Genomic DNA, 22,729 nt, shown 5'->3' on the forward strand with positions numbered 1-22,729 from the left:
TCCCCATCTGTGGAATGGGTGGGAGGGAGGCCGGCCAAGGGGCCCCGGCAACCCTGCCTGTTCCAGTGTCTCCTCTCTTTCCAGCCAGGACCATGGGCAGCAACAAGAGCAAGCCCAAGGATGCCAGCCAGCGGCGCCGCAGCCTGGAGCCCGCCGAGAACGCCCATGGCGCTGGCGGGGGCGCTTTCCCCGCCTCCCAGACCCCCAGCAAGCCGGCCTCAGCCGACGGCCACCGCGGCCCCAGCGCGGCCTTCGCCCCCGCGGCCGCCGAGCCCAAGCTGTTCGGAGGCTTCAACTCCTCGGACACCGTCACCTCCCCGCAGAGGGCGGGCCCGCTGGCCGGTCAGTGCGCGGGCGGCGCTGGGTCCTCGCCCCCCTGGGGCCACGGCGGGGAGGCGGCGGGGCTGTGTGCCCGGGGTCGCCTCCTCTGCGCAGGCCCTTCCTCTCGCCAGGAGAAGCGCCCCTGGGTGACTTGGGTGTGCGGGAGGGCCGTACCCACTGGGAAGCGCTCCGCGCCGCCGGCGCCGCCGCCTTTGGGGTGGAGCAGGCGCAGAGGACGCGGGGTCTGGTGAAGGGGACCTAGTGGGATGCTGAAGCCCAGAGAGAGGGGCGGCGCGGGGACCGGGCCTGAAGCTGCTGCCTGGCGCCCAGGCCTTTTTCGTTGCCCCGGTCCGCCCAGAAATGAGTCGGGACCCGTGGCCCACGTGCGGCGGAGGGGTCGCTCGGGGAACTGGGCACCGAGCGGCTCCTGCTGGGCCCGCGCCAGGATGCGCCCCTGCGCCCTCTTCTGGCGCTCTGCGGTCACCGCAGCCCCGGAGAGGGCCTCTTGGAGAGCCGCAGACACTCCACGCAGACTTCACTCAGACCCGTGCACTCTCCCCACACGCACACGCTGGGCCACACACACGGCTACACCCCTGCCCGGGACACGCACACATGCGGAGTGGAGGCAGGGTCACAGACACCCGCGGACACATCCCCAACGCAGATGTACCCAGATACAAACTCACATACATGCACAGGTGACATCACACTTGTAGATGAAGACACGCGCATGCCGTCAGACGCGCAGAGACACACACAAGACACAGACACATGCTCAGCTGGAAGTCACCATCGTGGCCGCCCAGATGACAGGTGCACACGGGTGCATCGAGAACATGTGAACACTCAGAGACACGGACAGGCGTGGACCCCTCAGATGCAGACGCACGCCCAAGAGAAAGAAACAGACCCACAGACACACCATTCATTTGTTCAAGAAGTATATATGGAGCTCCTACTACAGGCCAGGGCTCCTCTGCTGCCCAGGCCCCCGCGGTGCAGACAGAACCCACCTGGGGGAAGGAAGCACAGGGCAGCTTGTGCAGGGCGTTAGAAGTGGTGCTGCGGCCAAGACACAAAACAGGCAGGGAGGGAGGGCTGGGGGATGTGTGGAGGTGGAGGCTGTAGCTTAAAATGGTGGAAGGGGGTACAGGGGCCTTTTTGAGGGGACAGTTACTTGGAGCCAAATCTTCCTGGACACCAGGAGCGCCCAGAGTGACACACTTTACGGATAGAGAGCAAGTCTCCTGGGGCAGTGAGTGAAGAGTCACCGCTTTCTTCATCCTACAGCTCTTTCTTCAGCACCTACTATGTACCTGGCTCTGGCAACAAAACAAAGATGCTTGTTATTGGGGACTTCTGGTCCTAGAGCAAGACAGGCACCAAATGGATAAGCCAGCACCTAGCACTCCCCAAAGCCCCAGGGGTGGACACGGACAGGAAGGGATGCTCCCGCTCCCACATGCTCTTGCAGGGATGCGCAGACACAGGGATGCGGTGGACGCGTGCACAGGCCCATCTTCACTGAACCTGACTGTGTCTTTGGGCTGGGTGCTTGTGGTGTGTGGGAGACAAATCCCCACTCCTCCTGGGCACAGGGCCCTCCTGCCCACGCCTTCCCTGGGTGTGGCTCCACCATTCTGACACACCCCACCGCTCTCTGCAGGTGGAGTGACCACCTTTGTGGCCCTCTATGACTATGAGTCTAGGACGGAGACAGACCTATCCTTCAAGAAAGGCGAGCGGCTCCAGATTGTCAACAACACGTGAGTGCCCCCTTCCCTACTGCCCCTCAGGGCTGGGTGGTGGGACTTCAAAGCGGGCAGGGGCTCATGCAGGATCTGGCATCAGGGCAGCGCAGTGCGGAGCCCCAGGGCAGTGTGGAGCCGGGCGCCTGCTGCACTCTCACCCTGGGCAGCACCTGCTGTCGCTCCCCCAGCCGTGGGGAACTCCTCCCAATCCCTGGCTCTCGCTTGCTCCCTCCAGCCCTCTCTCAGCTTCTCCCTCTCTCTGCTTCTCTCTTGCTGGCCCTTAGGAGGAAGGTGGATGTCAGGTGTGTACATGCTCTGTGGGCGGCGGGCTGGGCAGGGTGCTTTGCGGGGGTGGGGGCTGCTGTCTGCATGTGCTTCCACTCCCTGCCTGTGATCTCTGGCTCTCTTGGCTGCTCCTCACCTCCCAGCTTCTCCTCTCCCCCCCACCAATTGGTTAGGTCCTGGACCTTAACCCCAGGCTGTGATCAGGGGCCCCTCCATTGCACTCTCCTGCACACCTCCTCCCCATCCACCTTCCTACTTACTCACCCTCCCATTCTGCCCCATCAGCCCACCCAAGTGTCTGCTGCATGCAGGACCCAGTGCTGTGACTGGGATGGCCTGGGTGGAGAAGGCCTTGGCCACGCCCTCCTGGAGCCAGCATGTGGCCAGGGAGACAGCCCATGGCCCCAGTCCAGGCCAAGAGTCAGGCAGTGGACGAGCCCAGAGTCAGCTCCTGGAGCCCCTGCTGTGGGCCTGTCTCTGGTGATGACCACAGGGATTGGGAGGGTCAAGGGCCTCGAAGGAAGGCCAGTGAAGTTCTCTGGCAGGTGGCGGTGGTGGAAGGGCAGCTTGCGGGAGGGTGCCGGGCTGGAGGGGGCTGATGCCTTCGCGGGTGTGAGAGGCAGGGAGGTTCTAGAGGGCAGAGGAGAATCGATCCCTGGGTGTCCTCGAAGGCCTGGCTAAGGAAGTTGGGGGTTTCCACTGCCCCGGGCGTGTCTGGCTTGCTCATACCCTACTTGCCTTGCGCATGCTCTTCCCTTTGCCTGAAATGCCCTTTCTCCGGTGTCTGCCTGGAGAACTCCTTTTCATGACTCAAGATCAGTGCAGGACTGCCTTCTCAGGGGGCAAAAGGGAACAGAGGTGCCAGTTGCCATGCCAGTCGTCTCCACCCGTGCCCTCGTATTGACTCCTCTCTGCAGTCTAGCCAGGGTTGAAGTGATCGGGGAGGGGCTGTCTCCATTTTGCAGATGAGGAAACTGAGGCTCAGCGATGTGAAAGTCCTTGTCCAAGGTCACACAGCTGCCAAGTAGCAAAGCCAGGATTGGAACTGAAGCAGCAACTTTCTGCCCTCCTCAAGCTGCTCTTGGCGGTGGGGGAGGGGGTGTGTGTGGAGGGGAGGGGCTCTCCCGGCTCCCCCTCCCCCCTTGCATGGCAGAGTCCTGGTGCAAAGCTACAATTTCCTTATTGTCACCAGCTGTTTGTGTCTGCTTCCCCCCTAAACTGGGAGCTGCTGGAGGGCGGCTCTCTGGTGCACCTCACTTCTGGGTCCCCATAGCACCTGTAACTCAGCACGGTGGCGGGTGCCCAGCAGGTGATGGTGAACAGGATGAATGAACAGCAGTGACAAAGTCACCATTTCTTATGCTCTCTATGTGAGCCTGCTGAGTGCTTGAAGTTGCATTATTTTATTTACGCATCACCATAGCCTTGAGAAATGGGAAGTCTTACTTGCACCATTTTACAGATGAGGAAACTGAGGCCCAGAGAGGTGAAATGACTTGCCCAAGGTCACATGGCTAGTAGTGGCAGAGCTGGAAGATTAGGCTGGCCCTCCGACCCATGGTCCTTTCAGAAAGGCTCAGTGGAGGTGCAGCAGAGGCCACAAGAGGGAGGGGCCCGTGCAGGGGAGGGACACCAGCAGGATGGCTTTGAAGTCCTGGTGGAGTCTCTACCAAGCGTCTCAGACTGGGTGACAGCTGGGGCAGAGGTGTGGAGGCAGGAAGGGCTTGGATAACTTTGGTTCTGCCTTTTTCAGCTGGAGTCAGAGGGCAGCCCCATGCTTGCCTTTTTCCAGCCCTTTCCCTCCACTCTTCTTGCTTTCCACGGGGGGTGGACTGGGGGAGGTTTGGCCAGGAGGCTGGGGCTACCAGGAGGCCTGAAAGTGATGGAATTTCATTCAGCGAAGACCCTGGGTAGACTGGGAGATGGGGGTGGGTAGATTGGGAGCCCCTCCTCATATCACAGTGCTTTGATGTTGCTTCACTTAGACGTCAGAGATGGTGGCTGAGCGCGGTGGCTCACACCTGTAATCCCAGCACTTTGGGAGGCTGAGGCAGGAGGATCGCTTGAACCGAGAAGTTTGAGATCAGCCTAGGCAACACAGGGAGATCTGGCCTCTACAAAATATAAAATTAAATTAGCTAGGTGTGGTGGTGCGTGCCGGTGGTCCCAGCTATTCAGGAGCCTGAGGTGGGAGGATCGCTTGAGCCAGGAGTTCAAGGCTGCAGTGAGCCGTGATCGTGCTACTGCACTCCAGCCTGAGTGACAGAGCAAGACTGTCTCAAAAAAAAAAAAAAAGAAAAGAAAAGAAAAAAAAAAGAAGTGAAGGAGTGGGGTGTAGGTGGGGGCTGGTATTAGTAGAAGAGGAGAGGGAAAGGGATTTGGGGGTCGGGGCTTGGTAGGAGATGGGCCACCCGAATTTAAGGTGTTCGAGTCTCCCACCTCACCCGGGTCCCGCCTGCATGCACATCCTTCCGCCATCAGTGCTCGGGGCCTATTACTGTGTAGTGTCTCCCCCACCCTGTAAGAGTGAGGGACTTTCTGAATCTAGTATGGGGCCCAGGCTCGTGTGGGGGCTGGGCTGGCTGTCAGGGCAGTAGAGAGCAAGAGGAGGAACCTGTCTGTGGATGGGGTCTGGCTAAGTGGGAGTCCTCGCAGTAGCAGACCCAGAGAACCCCCGCCATGGATCTTGGTGCCACGTGGCCCTGGGTCCTGGTGTTCTGGGTACCGTGTGGCCCTGGGCATGAGGAAGCCCTCTGGGGCTGAGGTCTGACTGCCTCAAGCTCCCTGACCTGACATCCGAGTCTCAGGAGTCAGGACCCCTCTGGGTCTGATTCTGGGTTGCTCCCTGAACTGCCCCTTCCTCCCACCCAAATTCCAGGAGCTGCTTTTGGGAGTTTTCTGGCAGGCGCTTCCGGGCAACAGCGCCTCAACTGGCCTCTGCCTCCTTGCCCTGGGCATGGCGGCAGGGGGCACCTCAGGAGTCCCGAGCCTCAGGGCCCTGCCTTCATGCTCTCCTCCAGAGACCTGTGCTGGCTTCACCCCTGCCTGGCTCCTCCCTCACCCCACAGACCATGTGCCCCAGGCCTTGGGGCTTGGAAACTTGGCCTCCTGCCCACTGCCCGCCCAGCCAGCCTCAGCCGTGGTGCACCAGCTCAGCGGCCATCCCCAGAGTGCCCTCCCAACCAGTCCCAACAGCCCAAGGGAGCGAATGTCAGTGCCCATGCTGGCACATGTCCTGGGTTCCAAAGCTGCCATGCCCCTGAGCCACATGCCACCCTGGCTGGAACCCAAGGATTAGGGCCCCGAAAGAGGATCCTGGGGCTCAGAGAGGCGAGGTCAGTTGCTTAAGGGCCACACAGCTGGTGACCAGCAGTTGTGAAAAATCACAGCTCTGGGACTCTTGGCCGCTCTTCTAGCCACAGGTGGGAAGGCAAGGGGTCGGGCAGGAATGTGCGATTCCCTTCTTTCCCTGCTTGCTGCCCGCCTTATGAGGACCAGGCCCCAGGGAAGGTGCTGGATGCAGTAGAACTCCTCACTCTGATGGCTTGATGCTGCTGTGACTGACGACCGTAGCCACCAGAGGCAGGTTTGAGCCTCCCAAGCCCCTGACATGGGAAGATGGGGATTGATACCTCCATTTCACAGGTGGGCAAACTGAGGCTCAGATGATCATCATGGTTATTATCTCAGTTTACTCTGAGCCCAGCTTGACGCTCACTGTTTACACACTTTGCCTGCAAGGGAGATTCTGTGAATATTGTCTCCTTTTTACATATGAGGAAACTAAGACCCAGAGAGGTCAGGGTACTTGCCCAAGGTCACATGGCAAATCCTTGTTGGAGACCAGGATTGTGCTGCTTTGGTTTTTATTTTTATTTTTATTTTTTTTTTATTTTTTTATTTTTTTTTGGTTTTTAAAAATGTTTTGGGGAGTAGGAAGGAGCACTGTGGAAATATCAATTTAGTTGTTTCTAGTTTTATTTTTTAGCTAAATCCAGATCTAACAACTGATGGATGTTGTGCTGGGCTCTGATATAGCTTTTTTTTTTTTTTTTTTTTTTTTGACCGAGTCTTGCTCTGTGACCCAGGCTGGAGTGCAATGGTGCGATCTTGGCTCACTGCAATCTCTGCCTCCTGGGTTCAAGTGATTCTCCTGCCTCAGCTTCCCAAGTAACTGAGATTACAGATGTGCACCACCACGCCCAGCTAATTTTTATATTTTTATTAGAGAAGGGGTTTTGCCATGTTGCCAGGCTGGTCTTGAACTCCTGACTTCAAGTGATCCATCTACCTCGGTCTCCCAAAGTGTTGGGATTACAGGCATGAGCCACTGTGCACTGTCTGTTCTGGCATTTTATATCCTGGGAGGGAGACATGGCTAACCCTGCAAATGAGGAAACTGAGACTGGTGAGTGTGGTGTGGAGGGGCCAAGGTCACACAGCCAGCAAGTGGTGAGCTGGGATGGTGCCTAGGGCAGTCCAGCACTGGAGCTCATGCCCTCAGACCCCTCTAAATCAGGGGCCAGGCTGAGACTTTGGGTCCTTCAGTAAAACTGGAGTGCATCTCATCTCTCCCCCTGGCCCCTGTGAAATGAAACCCCCGGACTGGACCATGAAACCCCAGACTCCAGGTGGGCTGACTCTGGGAAGCGAGAACCCTGCTCACTGAAATCTGGGTAGTGTCAGCTGCGCTCCTCTCGTTCTTGGGCCCTGCTTGGCTGGCCTCCGATCACAGGCCTCCTGCCAGCCTTTCACTCTGAGTGGGTGACTGGAGGCTCCCCAGAGGCTGGCCAGCCTGCAGACTGTAGCTTTGTCAAACGGCCTCAATTTTTAGCGTCTGGCCTTAGACCTTGGCCCCTTCCCGCTGTGGCCTGTCCTCTGCCCCAGCCCTGCAGCCTCCTCTTTCATCTGCCACTGACTTTCCCAAAGGTCTCAGCCTCTCTGGGGCCTGGGGAGGCCTACTGTGCCTGGCTGTGGACAGTCAGGGCCACTGCTTCCCACTCTTGCTCTGCCGTTGATTGACCGTGTGGCAAATCACTGGCCTGTCTGTGCCTCATTTTCCCCCATTGGTAAATGGAGGCTTTGAACTGAAAGATCTCAGAGAGCTGTTTTCTGTGATTTGAGTCCTTGCTTTGTAGCTTTGGGCAAGTCCCTGCACCTCTCTGTCCCTCAGTTTCCCCAACTCTCTAAAGAAAGTGCTGGCCGGGCGCAGTGGCTCACGCCTGTAATCCCAGCACTTTTGGAGGCCGAGGAGGGCAGATCACTTGAGGTCAGGAGTTCGAGACCAGCCTGGCCAACATGGTGAAACCCCGTCTCTACTAAAAATACAAAAAATAGCTGGGCGTGATGGTGCTCACCTGTAATCCCAGCTACTTGAGATGCTGAGGCAGGAGAATCACTTGAACCCAGGAGGTGAAGGTTGCAGCGAGCCGAGATCACGCTGTTGCACTCCAGCCTGGGTGATAGAGCAAGACTCCATCTCAAATAAATAAATAAATAAAGTGCTGGGCTACTCTGGCCTGGGTGCTGTGTGCCCCTGCGCTGATCCCTTGACACTTCTGAGCCACAGTTTCTTCATCTGGGGGCCCTGCCTTCCTCCCTTGCAGGGTGGCCTTGAGGGTCAGCAGGAGAGACAAGTGTGGACACCCCGGGTGGGTATACAACAAGGAGGTGGGTAGGGATTTGGGACATCCAAAGGCTTCTTTCCTTGAGGTGGGTCTTGCCCCCTTACTCCAGGGTCCTCCCTCCAGTGACCCCACATAGCTTTCCTCCCTGCCTGAGTGTGTGTCCAGCCATCACAGAGCCGAGACAGGCCACACAGCCCCAGTCACACGCCCTCGCCTCACTCCATCAGGAGGGGACGCCACACCCTGTGGCTCTCTTCGAGCCATCTGGCAGAACCCCAGGGTCTCAGGTGCTCACCTGTCCTCCGACAGGTCCCTGGAGAGCTCCCCAAGCTCTGCTCCCTCCTGACCTCAACTTCTCCATCTTCTATATGGGCTGAAGAATATGGCCAGGGGCAGCTCAGAAGAACTGGGAGCCAGGGATCCAGGTTCAAGTTCACATTGTGTGACTGTAGGCAAGGGCCTTTCTCTCTCTGGGCCCTGGTGGTGGGTGGGGGCCACCCTGCCTGCAGCGTGTCTTCTCAGGGTCGTGGTGAAGTGCAAAAGTGGCCGTGGATTGAGAAGAGCCCAGTAAGCTGTCAAGCCCTGTTGCACCCTGTAGGGGGCGCTCCTTCTATCTGGGAGTCAGGAGCCCCGGCCTGGCTGTGTGACCTTGAGCAAAGAGGCCTTTGCTTCTCTGGCCTCAGTCTTCCCAGCTGTACAGTGGGAATGAGAGGGGGTTGGACCCTAGTTCCCAGGTCTCCCTGCCCATTGACCTCTCCTCACTCCCTGTGGACCCTGTCCCTGTCCCCTTGGTTGCTTTGGATGTGAGGCCTCTGTGGCTGCCCCCTCGTCCCCTGTCCCCAGCACCGCCTGGCTCTCCCGCTCTCTCCCCTGCTCTTTCTGCCACTCTCCGCCTCTCACCACCCCCATCTCTGCCTCTTCTCTCCTCTTGGGCTCTCGCTCTCTCCTCCCTCCTCTGTGTCTCTGGACCCCCGCTCCAGCCAGACCTGGTTCACATTCAGATGGCTGCAAAGGTACTTCCGCCCCTCCCCGCTCCCACCCAGGCCCAGGGGACCCGACCACGCCGGGAACTCCTCCTGCCCCATCCCCATCACCCGCCCCCCGCCTTCTTCCTCACTTTCGCATAGAAGTGCCCCGGGCATCGGGGCTCTGCCACCTCACCCCCTCTGACAGGGCTCACTGTGTGACTTTGGGCAAGTCCCAGCCCCCTCTGGCCTCAGTTTCCCCCTGCAGATGGGTAGGCTGGAGGAGGGGGCCTGTAGTTTTCAACTGAGGAGCCCTTTAGATGTGACCCGTGATTTGGGTCAGAGGCAAGCCTTGCTCTAGTTTGCAGGGTTGGGGCCTGGATGGTCACTGGGTCCCAGAAGGGCCCCTGCTTGCGTCCACCCAGGTCTCACCAGCTCCCAGGAGCAGGCTTCCGAATCTCAGAGCATGGGGACACTTTGCAGGTCTCACTTGACTTTCTCTCAGGCAGGAATCTCTTCTATTACAACCTTGCTTGCCCGCAGAGACAGGGGGCTTCCTCCCTCCCTCCCAAGGCAGCTCTCCTCATCTTGAGATGTCCTGGTACATCTGAAAGGAAGCGACTTTCTTCCTGTCCCGGGACTCCTCCCCTATGGATTTGAGCCTCAGATGACTAAGGCCAGTCCTGCCCTGGTCCTAGACAAAGTCCATCTGATCCAGCTTCGGCAAAAAGGCGTCTGGGCCAGGGAGGGGAGGAGTTCCAGGCCAGCTGGACCTGGCATGCCGCGGGGACTCATGCTGGCCCCACCACCTCCCTGGGCCTCCCTCAGCCACTAGAGCCCTGAGCGAAGCACCTAGGAGGATGGTGGGCGCTGGGCTTGTGGCTGACGGCTCCCTTCTCCTTTCCTCCCTCCTTCTGTCCCTGCTCAGAGAGGGAGACTGGTGGCTGGCCCACTCGCTCAGCACGGGACAGACAGGCTACATCCCCAGCAACTACGTGGCGCCCTCCGACTCCATCCAGGCCGAGGAGTGAGTACTGTCTCTGGCTGCCTCTACCCATCGTCCCTGGAGCACCTCTCCTGGGCTGGGGTGGGAGGTCTGGCTGTCCAGCGCCCCAGCCATATCCAGGGAGAAGTGCTGTGAGTGGGCAGAAGCCCGGACAGTCAGCAACATCCTCCGTCCTCCCACTCCCAGGTGGTATTTTGGCAAGATCACCAGACGGGAGTCAGAGCGGTTACTGCTCAACACGGAGAACCCGAGAGGGACCTTCCTCGTGCGAGAAAGTGAGACCACAAAAGGTACGAGCACTCTTGCTGGCCAGTGGATACTGAGTCTTCTGTGAGTGGTTTGAGCTGGGTGTTGCGGAGTGAGCAGGAGTTTGGTTTGTGGAGTAGGGAGGGAAGAGCCTTCCAGGTGGAGGTAACGGCAGGATCAAAGTCAGGGAGGTGCATTTGAGGAACGCTGAGTAACCCGCGGTGGCCAGATGTCCAGAGAAAGATGAGGCTTAGCCTCTCTGGCCTCAGTTTTCTGAAATGAAAGATGGGCATAGGTTGTCTGGAGGTTTTTCTGTGTCACACAGTAACAGGCTTGTTCCCAGGGTAGGTGCTGCCACAAAGAGCCCCGCTTCTTCCCCTTCCCCAGGGGTCCCTGGGCTGCACTGGATTCTGGAGGCTGGCTTTGCCCTCCCCCAACCGCAGTCCTGGTCCTTGACCCTCTCATGTCCCTCCCCTGAGCCAGAGAATGAAGACCATCCCCTTTCTCTCCAGCCCCTCTGAAAGTGGGTTGCAGGCGCTCATCACCATGGCAACCAAGCTGGGCTGCTTCCTGTGGGCCTGGGGCTCAGCGGGAGATGGGGAGCAGAGCATCCATGTCGAGCCGTGCATTTACACACTGTCGTGCGGCCATGTGCGGGTGTGCATGCCGTGTGTACGTCTGGGCGTGTGCATGTGTGTGCATGTGGGGTGGAATTGTCTGTGTGTCGCTGTGTGGGAATGGACTGTTGTGGTTTGTCTGGTGCCCAAGGGCCTGGGAGCGTGTACCTGTATAAACGTGGCCACTGGGCACGGGCATGCCTGTATGTGTATGCACATATGGCCAGGGTTGGCTTCAGCCTCAGGCCTGTGGCTTCCACATGCACCAGCCAGGCCGTCGGTAGAAAATCACGGTTGCCCAAGGCAGGCTTTGAGTCTTCGGGTGTGAGTTTGAGCCCCAGCCCTGTCTCTGGCTTGCCGGGTGACCCCAGGCTGGCCACTTCCCTCTCTGGACCTCATTTCTTCTGTACGCTGGGATTGTAACCTCTTCCTGAAGATTGCAAAGGGGAGGTCTGTGGGCTAGGAGGGCTGGGCTTCCCCCGTGCCTGTGCGCTGCCTGGCCAGGCTCCTGGGAAGGCTGTTCCTGGCCGCTGGAGCCTCTGCCCTTGCCTCCAGGGCTCAGCCTTGTTCCCTGATGCCATTTGGGGCGTCTCGTGGCCTCTGGTCCTACCTGGGCCTGCTGGATGGGAGGAAACTTTTCCGGCCGAAAGCTTTTCTAGGCTCAAGAGAAAGAGGGGAGGCACCAGGGCTGGCCCTGCTTGACCCAGGCAGCCTTCAGGCCACACCCAGCCAGTGGTCTCCTGCCCACGACGGCCAGCCTCTGCCAACCACCCCCTCCCGCCTGAGCCTGGGCCTGTCTTCAGAAAGGAGGTTGAGGGTACACGGACAGTGCCCCCGTGAGCCGACCCAGAGAGGGAAAGCGGTTAGGCCAGCGCCACACAGCAACAGGGTGCCACTCACAGGCTCCCAGCAAACAGTTATTGAGTGCCTACTGTGTGCCTGGCCCTTTTATATGTGGTTGCATGGAATCTCCCCAGCAGCCCTGGGAGCACCTGCATTGTGCAGAGGAGGAAACTGAGGCCCAGAGAGAGCCAGAAACCCCTCCAAGTTCCATAGCTAGGATGCCCACCTGAGATATGGGGGTCTTGCTGGGGCCAAGGGTGCATGGCAGGACGTTCCAATCAAATGTCTCTTGGGTCCCTTGGCCCTGCCTCTGTGGCTGCCCCGGGGCTGGCTGTGGGGAGACAGGGTGGGCCGGGGGCCTCGCCTGGGCCTCCCTTCCCTCCAATGTCAGGCAGGCACAGAATGGTGTCCAGAGCAGCGCTGAGTGCTGCGGCCTGCCAGGGAGAGGGTGTGGCGGTCACGGCTCCCCTCTGTGCCCCGCAGGTGCCTACTGCCTCTCAGTGTCCGACTTCGACAACGCCAAGGGCCTCAACGTGAAGCACTACAAGATCCGCAAGCTGGACAGCGGCGGCTTCTACATCACCTCCCGCACCCAGTTCAACAGCCTGCAGCAACTGGTGGCCTACTACTCCAGTGAGCCAGCCTCGGAGGGCGGGCGGGCAGAGCCTCAGCTGCAGACCCTGGGGAGGGGCTTTGGAGCTTAAAAGGGTGGGGTCTTCTGTTATCCTGTGATGCCAGGTTTCCTGCTCCCCTCCCCACTTTCGCCCTCCCCCTTCCCTTCCTCTCTCCTCCCTTTTCCCTACTTTCCTCTGTCTCCTTCTTCTTCTTCTTCTTTCCCCCGACCCCCTCCTCCCAGCTCCCGTCTCTCCCTGCTCCTGCTCTGCAGCTGGCTGGTATGGAGGGGGCTGCCCTGAGGAGCCCAGGAGTAAGCTGGAAGGGAGGGGACAGAGGCTGGTGTCATTTGTCTATGTAGCCCTAGGACCGGTCTGAACCGGTTGCTGGGAGAGGAGGAGGGGGCGGCCAGATCGATTGCAGCAAAGACGGAGAGAGCGGCAGAGGGAGCTCGCGGGGCTTGCGTGCTGGGTGAGGGCTCGGGCGTGGGCGCAGTGCTGTAGCCCACCCACCTGGGCGTCTGGAGCTGACTGCAGTGTCAGGGGCCTGTGGGTGCCTGTGCGCCTGTGTGTCTGTGGCACGCGTGGCCTCTGTGCGCAGGTGTTGGTCCACTCCCCACCCCAAGTCTCCTCCTCTCAGCTTTTATATGTGGTTGCATGGAATCTCCCCAGCAGCCCTGGGAGCACCCGCATTGTACAGAGGAGGAAACTGAGGCCCAGAGAGAGCCAGAAACCCCTCCAAGTTCCATAGCTAGGATGCCCACCTGAGATATGGGGGTCTTGCTGGGGCTTCCTGACTTCCTCTGGGACCACCCACCACTCTCTTGTCTCTTTGGCCACCGCTGTGTGGCTCATGCTGAACCCCATTCCCTCAGATCAGAATTCTCCAGGGGCTGTCTTGGAATCTTGGGATAAAGACCCCCACCAGCCCCCAAGTGGTCTAATCCCAGCTGCCTCCCCACCTCCGCCTGGTGCCACCCTTCCCCACCTGCTCCCTGCAGCTCCTTTTGCCTCCGCTTCTTCAGCCCTGCAGCTATTCTTTCCTCAGAGCCTTTGCTCTGGCTGTGTCCCTGCCTGGAGGGCTCTTCCCCACTTAACCCCTCACCCTCCTGCACATCCAAGCTCAGTTGCTGCTTCCTCCAGGAAGCCTCCCAGGACCCTCCCGCTGTTCCGCGAACAGCTCTTCTCCAGTCACATTCATGTCTGTGGTCCTGGGAGGTGATTAGGGAATTGGGGCTCCTCCCTGGACTCGGAGTTCCTGAGGGTAGATTCCCTGGACTTGTTCCCTGCAGGGTCCCTGGCACCCCCTACTGTCTGCTGAATGACTGACTCAGCAGATGCATAAAGCATTGTGGGCCTGTGTGGGGGTGGGACTGTGTGCACATAGATGTAGATGCCTGACTTTGAGGGCACCCTGTGTGTCCCCTGAAATCTGTGTGCATCTGGCATGTAGGGTGACACACACTGAGGGGCAGGGAGGCCTGAGGGCAGAAGCCCCCCCCCCCAACTGCTCCTCTTGCCTCCTCCTCAGAACACGCCGATGGCCTGTGCCACCGCCTCACCACTGTGTGCCCCACATCCAAGCCTCAGACTCAGGGCCTGGCCAAGGATGCCTGGGAGATCCCTCGGGAGTCACTGCGGCTGGAGGTCAAGCTGGGCCAGGGCTGCTTTGGCGAGGTGTGGATGGGTAAGGCCTGGCCCCTGCCCTCGGGAGAGGCATCCACCCCCCACCCCGTGTGGCAGCTCTGGGCTCCGTTCGTCCCTTTGCCTTTAGCTGCCTCTGCTGGACGACGGGGCCCGGTTGTAAATCTGGAGCCCCCCAGCGGTGGCTGGCACCGAGTTGGGATGTGGCCCCCCAAGCGCTGTGCCCTAGACCGTGTAAACTGTAGCACCTGATTCCAAGATCCGCACAGGGCTGGGCATTGCACAGACCTGCTGTGTAGGCTGCGCCCGGTGGCCTCACTCGGAGCCTCAATCTTCCCGACTATGAATGGGGCTGGTGACAGTGGGACCTATGGGAGGCTGCGGAGGCCCTGACCCAGTGCATGTCCACACACCAGCTGTTAGCCATGGAGAGAGAAGCCTGGCTCGTGGGAGGGGGTGATGGGAAGCTTAGGTCTGCATGGTCTGAGCCTGTTAGCGATTTCCTGTCTAACCCTGGAGAAACAGCAAAGCATGAGCACCGTGCAGCCCTGACAAAACCCAGGCCCCTCTTCCACCAGTTGCTTTCTGCTCATACGGAGGGACCGGAGGCCAGGGGGGAAGAGGGACAGCAGTTGTAAGCCCGTAAGCCCATGGTGTTAGCGGGGATCACGGTGTGCTGTTTTCAAGGTGGTTTCATCTGAGCCGCATCTCCGCTCAGTCCCACTGCCTCCACTTTCCACCCTCCAGAGTGCTGACGGAGGAGAGCAGAGAGGCCTCCTGGGTGGAAGGCACTGCAGGGACAGGCCTGGAGGCTGGAGGTCAGGCCGTCTGGAAGGAGGAGGTGTGGGCTTTTAGCTGGTAAGAGGGGAGAGGGGTGAGAAGCCAGGGTGTGAGCACAGCCACAAAGTGAGGACTTGAGCGAAACCTGGGTGAATGCACAGCGTCAGCCACTCTGGTGGCTGCAAAACTCATTTCTGGCTTGGGTGAGTGGTGATGACCCTGGGAAGGGCCTCACTTCCTCCATGGGTGCTCCAGGTCAACTCATGAAGTGCCACATGCAGATGGCTTGAGTCAGGAGGGCCACAGAGATGGGCCTGAGCCCTAACCCTCAGACAGAGGCCCAGTGACTGGGAGGAATGGGCCCAAGGTCACACATCAAAGGAACCTTGAGGCCTGCTGGGACAAGAACCTGGATTACACATGCTGGTCTAGAATGCAGCTTCCCCCAGAGCCCCCAGTTAGAAAAGCAGATAGTAGTGAAACGATAACCGCATTACTTACTGAGCCCTCATGGTGGGGCTGGCCCAGTGGTTAAAATCTCATTCAGTCCTCAAACAGCTCCACCAATAGACCCTGTGGAATTCCCATTTTCCAGATGAGATAACTGAGGCTTAGAGAGGGGAACTGACTCTCCCATGGTCTGTCTGCTGGCAGGAGGCGGAGGTGGGAGTCAGGCTCTGGCCAGCCTGACTCCCAAACCCTCATGCTTAGGACAGTGTCTCACTTTTTGGGATGGGTGGGCTCCAGAGGTGACCTCTTGTTCTGGCAGCAGCCTCAGCAGTCCCTGGGCCAGCTCCACGTCACCCCTGGCCTCCACCAGTACACACTGCATGCTAACACATGAGGCACGTTCAAAGTCCTGCCAGAGGGAACATGACCAACCCAGGAGTGACAACGGTTGAGTTGGAACCTTGGTCCCCTATCTGTCAGGCTAATAAGCTGCTTTTAAGGACTATTTTTTTTTTTTTAGACAGGATCTCACTCTATCACCCAGGCTGGAGTGCAGTGGCGCAATTTTGGCTCACTGCAACCTCCACCTTCCAGGCTCAAGCCATTCTCCTACTTCAGCCTCCCAAGTACCCAGTATTACAGGCACACACCACCACCGCCCGGCTAGTTTTTGTATTTTTAGTGAAGACAGGGTTTCACCATGTTGGCCAGGCTGGTCTTGAACTCCTGACCTCAAATGATCCACACGCCTCGGCTCCCTAAAGTGCTGGGATTACAGGTGTGAGCCACCACGCCCGGCCTGGACATTCTTAATAATCACAGTCCGGGCTGGGCACGGTGGCTCACGCCTGTAATCCCAGCACTTTGGGAGGTCAAGGCAGGCGGATTGAGACCATCCTGGCTAACACCGTGAAACCCTGTCTCTACTAAAAATACAAAAAAATTAGCTGGGCGCGGTGGCGGGCGCCTGTAGTCCCAGCCATTTGGGAGGCTGAGGCAGGAGAATGGTGTGAAGCTGGGAGGCGGAGCTTGCAGTGAGCCGAGTTCGTGCCACTGCACTCCAGCCTGGGCGACAGAGTGAGGCTCTGTCTCAAATCGACAGAGTGAGGCTCTGTCTCAAATAAATTAAATAAATAAATAAATAAATAAATAAATAAATAAATAAATAATAAATCACAGTCCCGACAACAACTACTGGTTCTTGAGCATTTAACCCTAGTAATAATCCCATGAGGAGCACCCTGCTATTGTACCCATTGTACAGATGGGGAGACTGAGGCTCACAAAGGGCCCAGGCTTTGACTGGGTTTGTCACATGGCTGTGGAGGCCACAGCTGACACCAACACCCAGGCAAGCAGATCCTGGATCCCTGTGCAGTAGGAGTTGAGGGGCTCCACTGAGGCAGCCCGCATCCCTCCTCAACAGGGACCTGGAACGGCACTACCAGAGTGGCCATCAAAACCCTGAAGCCTGGCACGATGTCTCCAGAGGCCTTCCTGCAGGAGGCCCAGGTCATGAAGAAGCTGAGGCATGAGAAGCTGGTGCAGTTGTATGCTGTGGTTTCGGAGGAGCCCATTTACATCGTCACAGAGTACATGAGCAAGGGTGAGGCCTGGGCGGCCGGGCAGGGGCAGGGGGCATGAGCCTCATTTCCCCTCATGTCTAGAATGGGCATCTTCAAAGATGAAATGCAGCAGAGCCAAATTCTGTGTCTCCTGGGCCGGAGTGCAGTGGTACAGTCATAGCTCACTTCAGCCTCAACCTTCCAGGCTCAGGCAGTCCTCCCATCTCAGCCCCCCAAGTAGCTGGGACCACAGGTGTGTGTCACCAGGCCCAGCTAATTTTCTATTTTTTGTAGAGATGGGACACTGTGTTGCCCAGGCTGGTCTCGAACTCGGGCTTAAGCAGTCCTCCCACCTCCACCTCCCAAAGTGTTGGGATTACAGGTGTGAGCCATAGTAATTTTTAAACTAATTAGTTATTTTTCAGAATTCCACTTTTTGGAGGTATAGTTTACATATGATAAAATATACCCCTTCTAAGTGTTCAGTTCAGTGAGTTTTAACAAGTGGATTTACTGTGTACCCCTAACCATAATGAAGTTATGTAACATCTCCATCACCCAGAAAGTTCCTTGTGCCCTTTGCAGACAGTACCCTCCAGCCCCAAACCCACGCACCCACTGATCTGCTTTCTGTCATTATAGATTTGTTTTGTTTATTCTAGAATCTATTACATAGAATCTTTTACATCTGGGATGCATTCCTTTTTTACTTTTTTAATTTTAATTTTTTATTTTTTGAGATGAGGTCTCGTTATGTTGCCCAGGCTGGAGTGCAGTGGTGTGATCATAGCTCACTGCAGCCTTGACCTCCCAGGCTTAATTGATCTTCCCATCTCAGCCTCTCAAGTAGCTGGGACTACAGGTGCACACCACCCTGCCCAGCTACTTTTTTTTTTTTTGGTATTTTTTTGTACAGACAGAGTCTTACTGTGTAGCTCAGGCTGGTCTCAAACTACTGGGCTCAAGTGATCTTCCCGCCTCGGCCTCCAACAGTGCTGGGATTGCAGGCAGGAGCCACCACGCTCGGCCTGAAATGCATCCCTGTTGTGTCTCCTAGCAGTTTGTTCCTGTTGTCACTGAGCAGGACTCTGCTGTCTGCCTTAGTACAGTTTACCTGTTCACCTGGAGGTGGACTTCTGGTTGTTTCCCGTCCTGCTTGCCTTTTGAGTGATAAGCACTGAGTGAGGCCTTGCTGTGCTAGTTAAAGCAAGGCCAGCCGCCTGGGAGGACGGGTTTTGGGAATCACTGCATCCTGGCAGAGGGACAGGGCAGGAGCTGGAGCTGGATCTCTCTCTGCCCAGGGAGTTTGCTGGACTTTCTCAAGGGGGAGACGGGCAAGTACCTGCGGCTGCCTCAGCTGGTGGACATGGCTGCTCAGGTGAGTCAGCCCTTCCCGCCTCCCCACACCCTTGGTCCTCAAGCACCCAGTCCCATCTGGTGCAGCCATTTCTGGCCTCTTGAGTGCCCCCTCCAAGACGCCTACCTTGATTGCCTCCACACTCATTGATCTTGCTGCACGTATTTACCAGGTCTGCTTACAGGTGCCCTGAGTGGTGATTCTGGGCAACAGAAAGCCCTTACCTGGGCATCAGGGGTCACTGACTTACTGTGGGACCTCAGGCCTCAGTTGTCGTCTGTATAAAGGTCATGTAGCGCTCAGCAGACATGTGTTCACGCTTGCTGCAGGCAGTGCTCAACAAGCATTTTTTTTTTCATTTAATCCTCATCACGACCAGGAGTGACGAGGACTGGCTGTTATTCCCACTGGACGGATGAGAAAACTGAGGCTCAGAGAGGAGACTTGGGCAGCAGGCAGGACCTGGCACTCATCTGTGTCTGGGTCCGCCGGGGCCTCTTTCCATGGTCACCTCGCTTTCCTGGCTGCATCTAATCTTGTGCCTCCCTTTGACCTTTGCCCTCTACCCTCTGTCCTGTGCTCCCTATTCCCGCGGAGCACTGCTCCTGCTTTCGATGTCAACAGCATTTACTGTGAACTGACCTCACTTGCCTGAAGAAGTGTGGGGAGGGTGGGGAAGGGGTGGTTGGCTTTCCAGCTCTGGGGTGCTATGTGGCCCTGGGAGGGCATGGGTGGCACCTGAGCCGGGCTCTCGCGGTTCCGCCTGCAGATCGCCTCAGGCATGGCGTATGTGGAGCGGATGAACTACGTCCACCGGGATCTTCGTGCAGCCAATATCCTGGTAGGAGAGAACCTGGTGTGCAAAGTGGCCGACTTCGGGCTGGCTCGGCTCATCGAAGACAATGAGTACACGGCCCGGCAAGGTGAGCAGGGACTGTGTGGTATGCTGCGCTTGGCCTGGGACAGGTCACGTCCCGCTCCGAGTCCGTTTCCTCATCTGTCATTCCTCATGGTGCTTATCTACCAGAGTGGTCGTGACAGGAGGTCAGAGCTGCCCCGACCTTTCTCATTCCTGCAGGTGCCAAATTTCCCATCAAGTGGACAGCTCCGGAAGCTGCCCTCTATGGCCGCTTCACCATCAAGTCGGACGTGTGGTCCTTTGGGATCCTGCTGACTGAGCTCACCACAAAGGGACGGGTGCCCTACCCTGGTAAGAAGGTCCTCATGGCCCGTCTCTAGTCCCCGAACCCCTGTGCCCTGGTGGCCTTGGGCAAGTCATGACTCCTGCTGGGCCTGTTTCCCCATCCGTACAACAAAGAAGTTGAGCATCTGATGTTAGGCTCTCTCGATGGTCCATGCTCTCAGCTTCGGGGACAGGACCTACCTATGGTCACACTCAACCTGTCCTAGGCAGGAAGCCCTCGCTGTCCTCCCCATCAGCTTCCCCCACCCCACTTTCCTCACTGGAGTGGGCTCCCCATGTCTTGCTCTGCCCACAGGGATGGTGAACCGCGAGGTGCTGGACCAGGTGGAGCGGGGCTACCGGATGCCCTGCCCGCCGGAGTGTCCGGAGTCCCTGCACGACCTCATGTGCCAGTGCTGGCGGAAGGAGCCTGAGGAGCGGCCCACCTTCGAGTACCTGCAGGCCTTCCTGGAGGACTACTTCACGTCCACCGAGCCCCAGTACCAGCCCGGGGAGAACCTCTAGGTGCAGGCGGGCCCAGACCGGCTTCTCGGCTTGGATTCTGGGCTGGGTGGCCCCTGTCTCGGGGCTTGCCCCACTCTGCCTGCCTGCTGTTGGTCCTCTCTCTGTGGGGCTGAATTGTCAGGGGCGAGGCCTCTCCCTCTTTGGTGGCATGGAAGGGGCTTCTGGACCTAGGGTGGCCCGAGAGGGCGGCAGGCGTGCGAGACCAGCACAGTGACTCTGTCCGGCTCCTGCTGTAGCCACACGCTCCTCCCCGCACTCCCTCCTGGAGCTCCGTGGGTCTCCGGAAGAAGAACCGGGAGAAGGGCTGGGGCCGGGGCTGAGGGTGCCCTTTTCCAGCCTCAGCCTACTCCACTCACTGAATTCCTTCCCCACTTCTGTGCCACCGCCGGTCTATGTCGAGAGCTGGCCAAAGAGCCTTTCCAAAGAGGAGCGATGGGCCCCTGGCCCTGCCTGCCTGCCTGCCACCCTGCCCCTTGCCATCCATTCTGGAAACACCTATAGGTGGAGGCTGCCGAGACAGACCCTCTGCCGCTGCTCCCAGGCTGGGCAGCACGAGGCCTCGCCTGACCTGATGATGGTGGGTGGGTGGGATGAGTACCCCCTCAAACCCTGCCCCCCTTAGACCTGACGAACCCTTCGAGATCATCACTTCCTTGCCCCCATTTCACCCATGGGGAGATAGTCGAGAGAGGGGATGTGACATGCCCAAGGCCACGGAGCAGTTCAGAGTGGAGGTGGGCTTGGAACCTGGTGCTCCCTCTGTCGTCCTCAGGAACCAACAGTTCGTCGGAGGAATCATGGAAAGACTGGGACAGCCCAGGAGACAAGGGGTCTGAGGATGCATTCGAGACGGCAGATTCCCACTGCCGCTGCCCGCTCAGCCCAGCTGTCGGGAACAGCATGGAGGCAGATGTGGGGCTGAGCTGGGAATCAGGGTGAAAGATGCAAGTGTGGAGAGAGAGGCTTCAATCAGCTTGTGGGTGATTTTTGACCTTCAGAGCCAGCCGGCCATGAAAGGGAGTGAGCCCCGGGGCTCTGGAGGCAATCAAACAGACATAGAAGAGCCAAGAGTCCAGGAGGCCCTGGTCCTGGCCTCCTTCCCCGTACTTTGTCCTGTGGCATTTCAATTCCTGGCCCTGTTCTCCTCCCCAAGTCAGCACCCTTTAACTCATGAGGAGAGAAAAGAGTGCCTGGGCGGGGGTGAAAGAGGACGTGTTACCCACTGCCATGCACCAGGACTGGCTGTGTAACCTTGGGTGGCCCCTGCTTTCTCTCTGGGCTGCAGTGTCTGCCCCACATGTGGCCATGGCCTCTGCAACTGCTCAGCTCCAGTCCAGGCCCTGTGGCAGGACATCCATGGTGAGCCCAGCCCTGGGACATCAGGAGACTGGGCTCTGGCTCTGTTCAGCCTTAGGGTATGTGGTAGATTCTCCCTGGGCCTCAGTGTGCCCAAGTGTAAAGGGGCAGCTGACAGTTTGTGGCATCTTGCCAAGGGTCCCTGTGTGTGTGCGTGTGCATGTGTGTGTGTCTCCATGTGCGTCCATATTTAACATGTAAAAATGCCCCCCCCCCGCTCCGTCCCCCAAACATGTACATTTCACCATGGCCCCCTCATCATAGCAATAACATTCCCACTGCCAGGGGTTCTTGAGTCAGCCAGGCCCAGCCAGTGGGGAAGGAGGTCAAGCAGTGCCTGCCTATGAAATTTCAACTGTTCCTTTCATACATGTTTATTACCCAAGTCTTCTCCCGTCCATTCCAGTCAAATCTGGGCTCACTCACCCCAGCGAGCTCTTAAATCCCTCTCCAACTGCCTAAGGCCCTTTGTGTAAGGTGTCTTAATACTGTCCTTTTTTTTTTTTTTTTAAACAGTGTTTTGTAGATTTCAGATGACTATGCAGAGGCCTGGGGGACCCCTGGCTCTGGGCCGGGCCTGGGGGTCCCAAATTCCAAGGCCCAGACATGGGGGGGTGGGGGTATCCAGAATTGGTTGTAAATACTTTGCATATTGTCTGATTAAACACAAGCAGACCTCAGAATTTGATCAACAGTTTATTGAACATCTACTGTGTGCTGGAGAGCAAGATGGGGCGGAATATGCGAGAACAAACTGCCCCTCGAGGGGTCTTTGGGCAGTACTAGTAGCTGGAGGGCTTCAGGCCAAGGCAGGGGTGACATGATCAGACTGGAGACAGCTACGGCAGAATGTGGCTGTTTGTGCACATCTGCACCTGTGTTTGGGGGTGAGCACCTGGGAGAAGGAGAAGACACATCACAGGACTTCCCCGAGCATGACAAGTTCAGGACTCAAATGGCCGTGGTGGATGGTAGCAGTGACACTGGGGAGTGGGTGGGGCTGTCAGGCCTGCCTAGAGGAGATCACAAATACACGACGAGAATGCTACTGTGTGTGCTCTTCACGTGTTTCCTAGGAGTGCAGGGCAGGGGTGCTGGATCGATCCACAAAAGTCCTGAAAACGCTGAAGAAACACCCAAAGACCCTTCCCCTCCTCCCTCCTTCCCCACCACCAAAGCACGCAGTCTTGAAGGTTGATTTGCAACCGTCTACACGAACACATTTATTTTACACAAATATACATCAGATCACACACCTGTACACCGGAGTCAACTCTGGCCGCAACATCGCTTAATTAAAAATGGATTTCAACAAATCATAGTGTCCGGGTCAGGGTGGCATCTGGAGATCACAAGGGTGTGTGTGTGTGTGGGTGTGTGTGTCTCGGGAGTAGAGATGGTCTGGATGTGACGTTGTGGCAGGTGTTCTCTGCTTGCTGGTGGGAGCGTACCTGGATGCGTGTGCCTTTCTGTTCATGGGAGTATGTGCGTGGGCTCTGTTCGCAGACATGGTGTTTGGATGTTTGTGTGTGAGCAGCTGTTCAGGTGGTCTGTGAGCCTGGGCTCGTGGAGATGTGTCCCAGATGTGTGTGCT

The 22,729-nt window shown here is 57.9% G+C and overlaps 1 protein-coding gene across 1 annotated transcript in view; it reads left to right on the forward strand.

The window, feature by feature from the left end:
- Positions 1–22,450, forward strand: part of SRC (SRC proto-oncogene, non-receptor tyrosine kinase) — a 63,264-nt gene extending 40,814 nt beyond the window's left edge. The window contains exons 4-14 of the mRNA XM_023227945.1: positions 85–342; positions 1,991–2,090; positions 9,881–9,979; positions 10,145–10,248; positions 12,148–12,297; positions 13,807–13,962; positions 16,576–16,755; positions 18,016–18,092; positions 18,841–18,994; positions 19,150–19,281; positions 19,571–22,450. Coding sequence (XP_023083713.1) covers positions 93–342; positions 1,991–2,090; positions 9,881–9,979; positions 10,145–10,248; positions 12,148–12,297; positions 13,807–13,962; positions 16,576–16,755; positions 18,016–18,092; positions 18,841–18,994; positions 19,150–19,281; positions 19,571–19,779 — 1,611 coding nt within the window. The 5' untranslated portion in view covers positions 85–92 and the 3' untranslated portion in view covers positions 19,780–22,450. The remainder of the gene's footprint in view (positions 1–84; positions 343–1,990; positions 2,091–9,880; positions 9,980–10,144; positions 10,249–12,147; positions 12,298–13,806; positions 13,963–16,575; positions 16,756–18,015; positions 18,093–18,840; positions 18,995–19,149; positions 19,282–19,570) is intronic.
- Positions 22,451–22,729: the final 279 nt, after the last annotated feature.

This window comes from Piliocolobus tephrosceles, chromosome 20 (assembly GCF_002776525.5).
Source record: "Piliocolobus tephrosceles isolate RC106 chromosome 20, ASM277652v3, whole genome shotgun sequence".
In the NCBI taxonomy this organism is placed as follows: Eukaryota; Metazoa; Chordata; class Mammalia; order Primates; family Cercopithecidae; genus Piliocolobus; species Piliocolobus tephrosceles.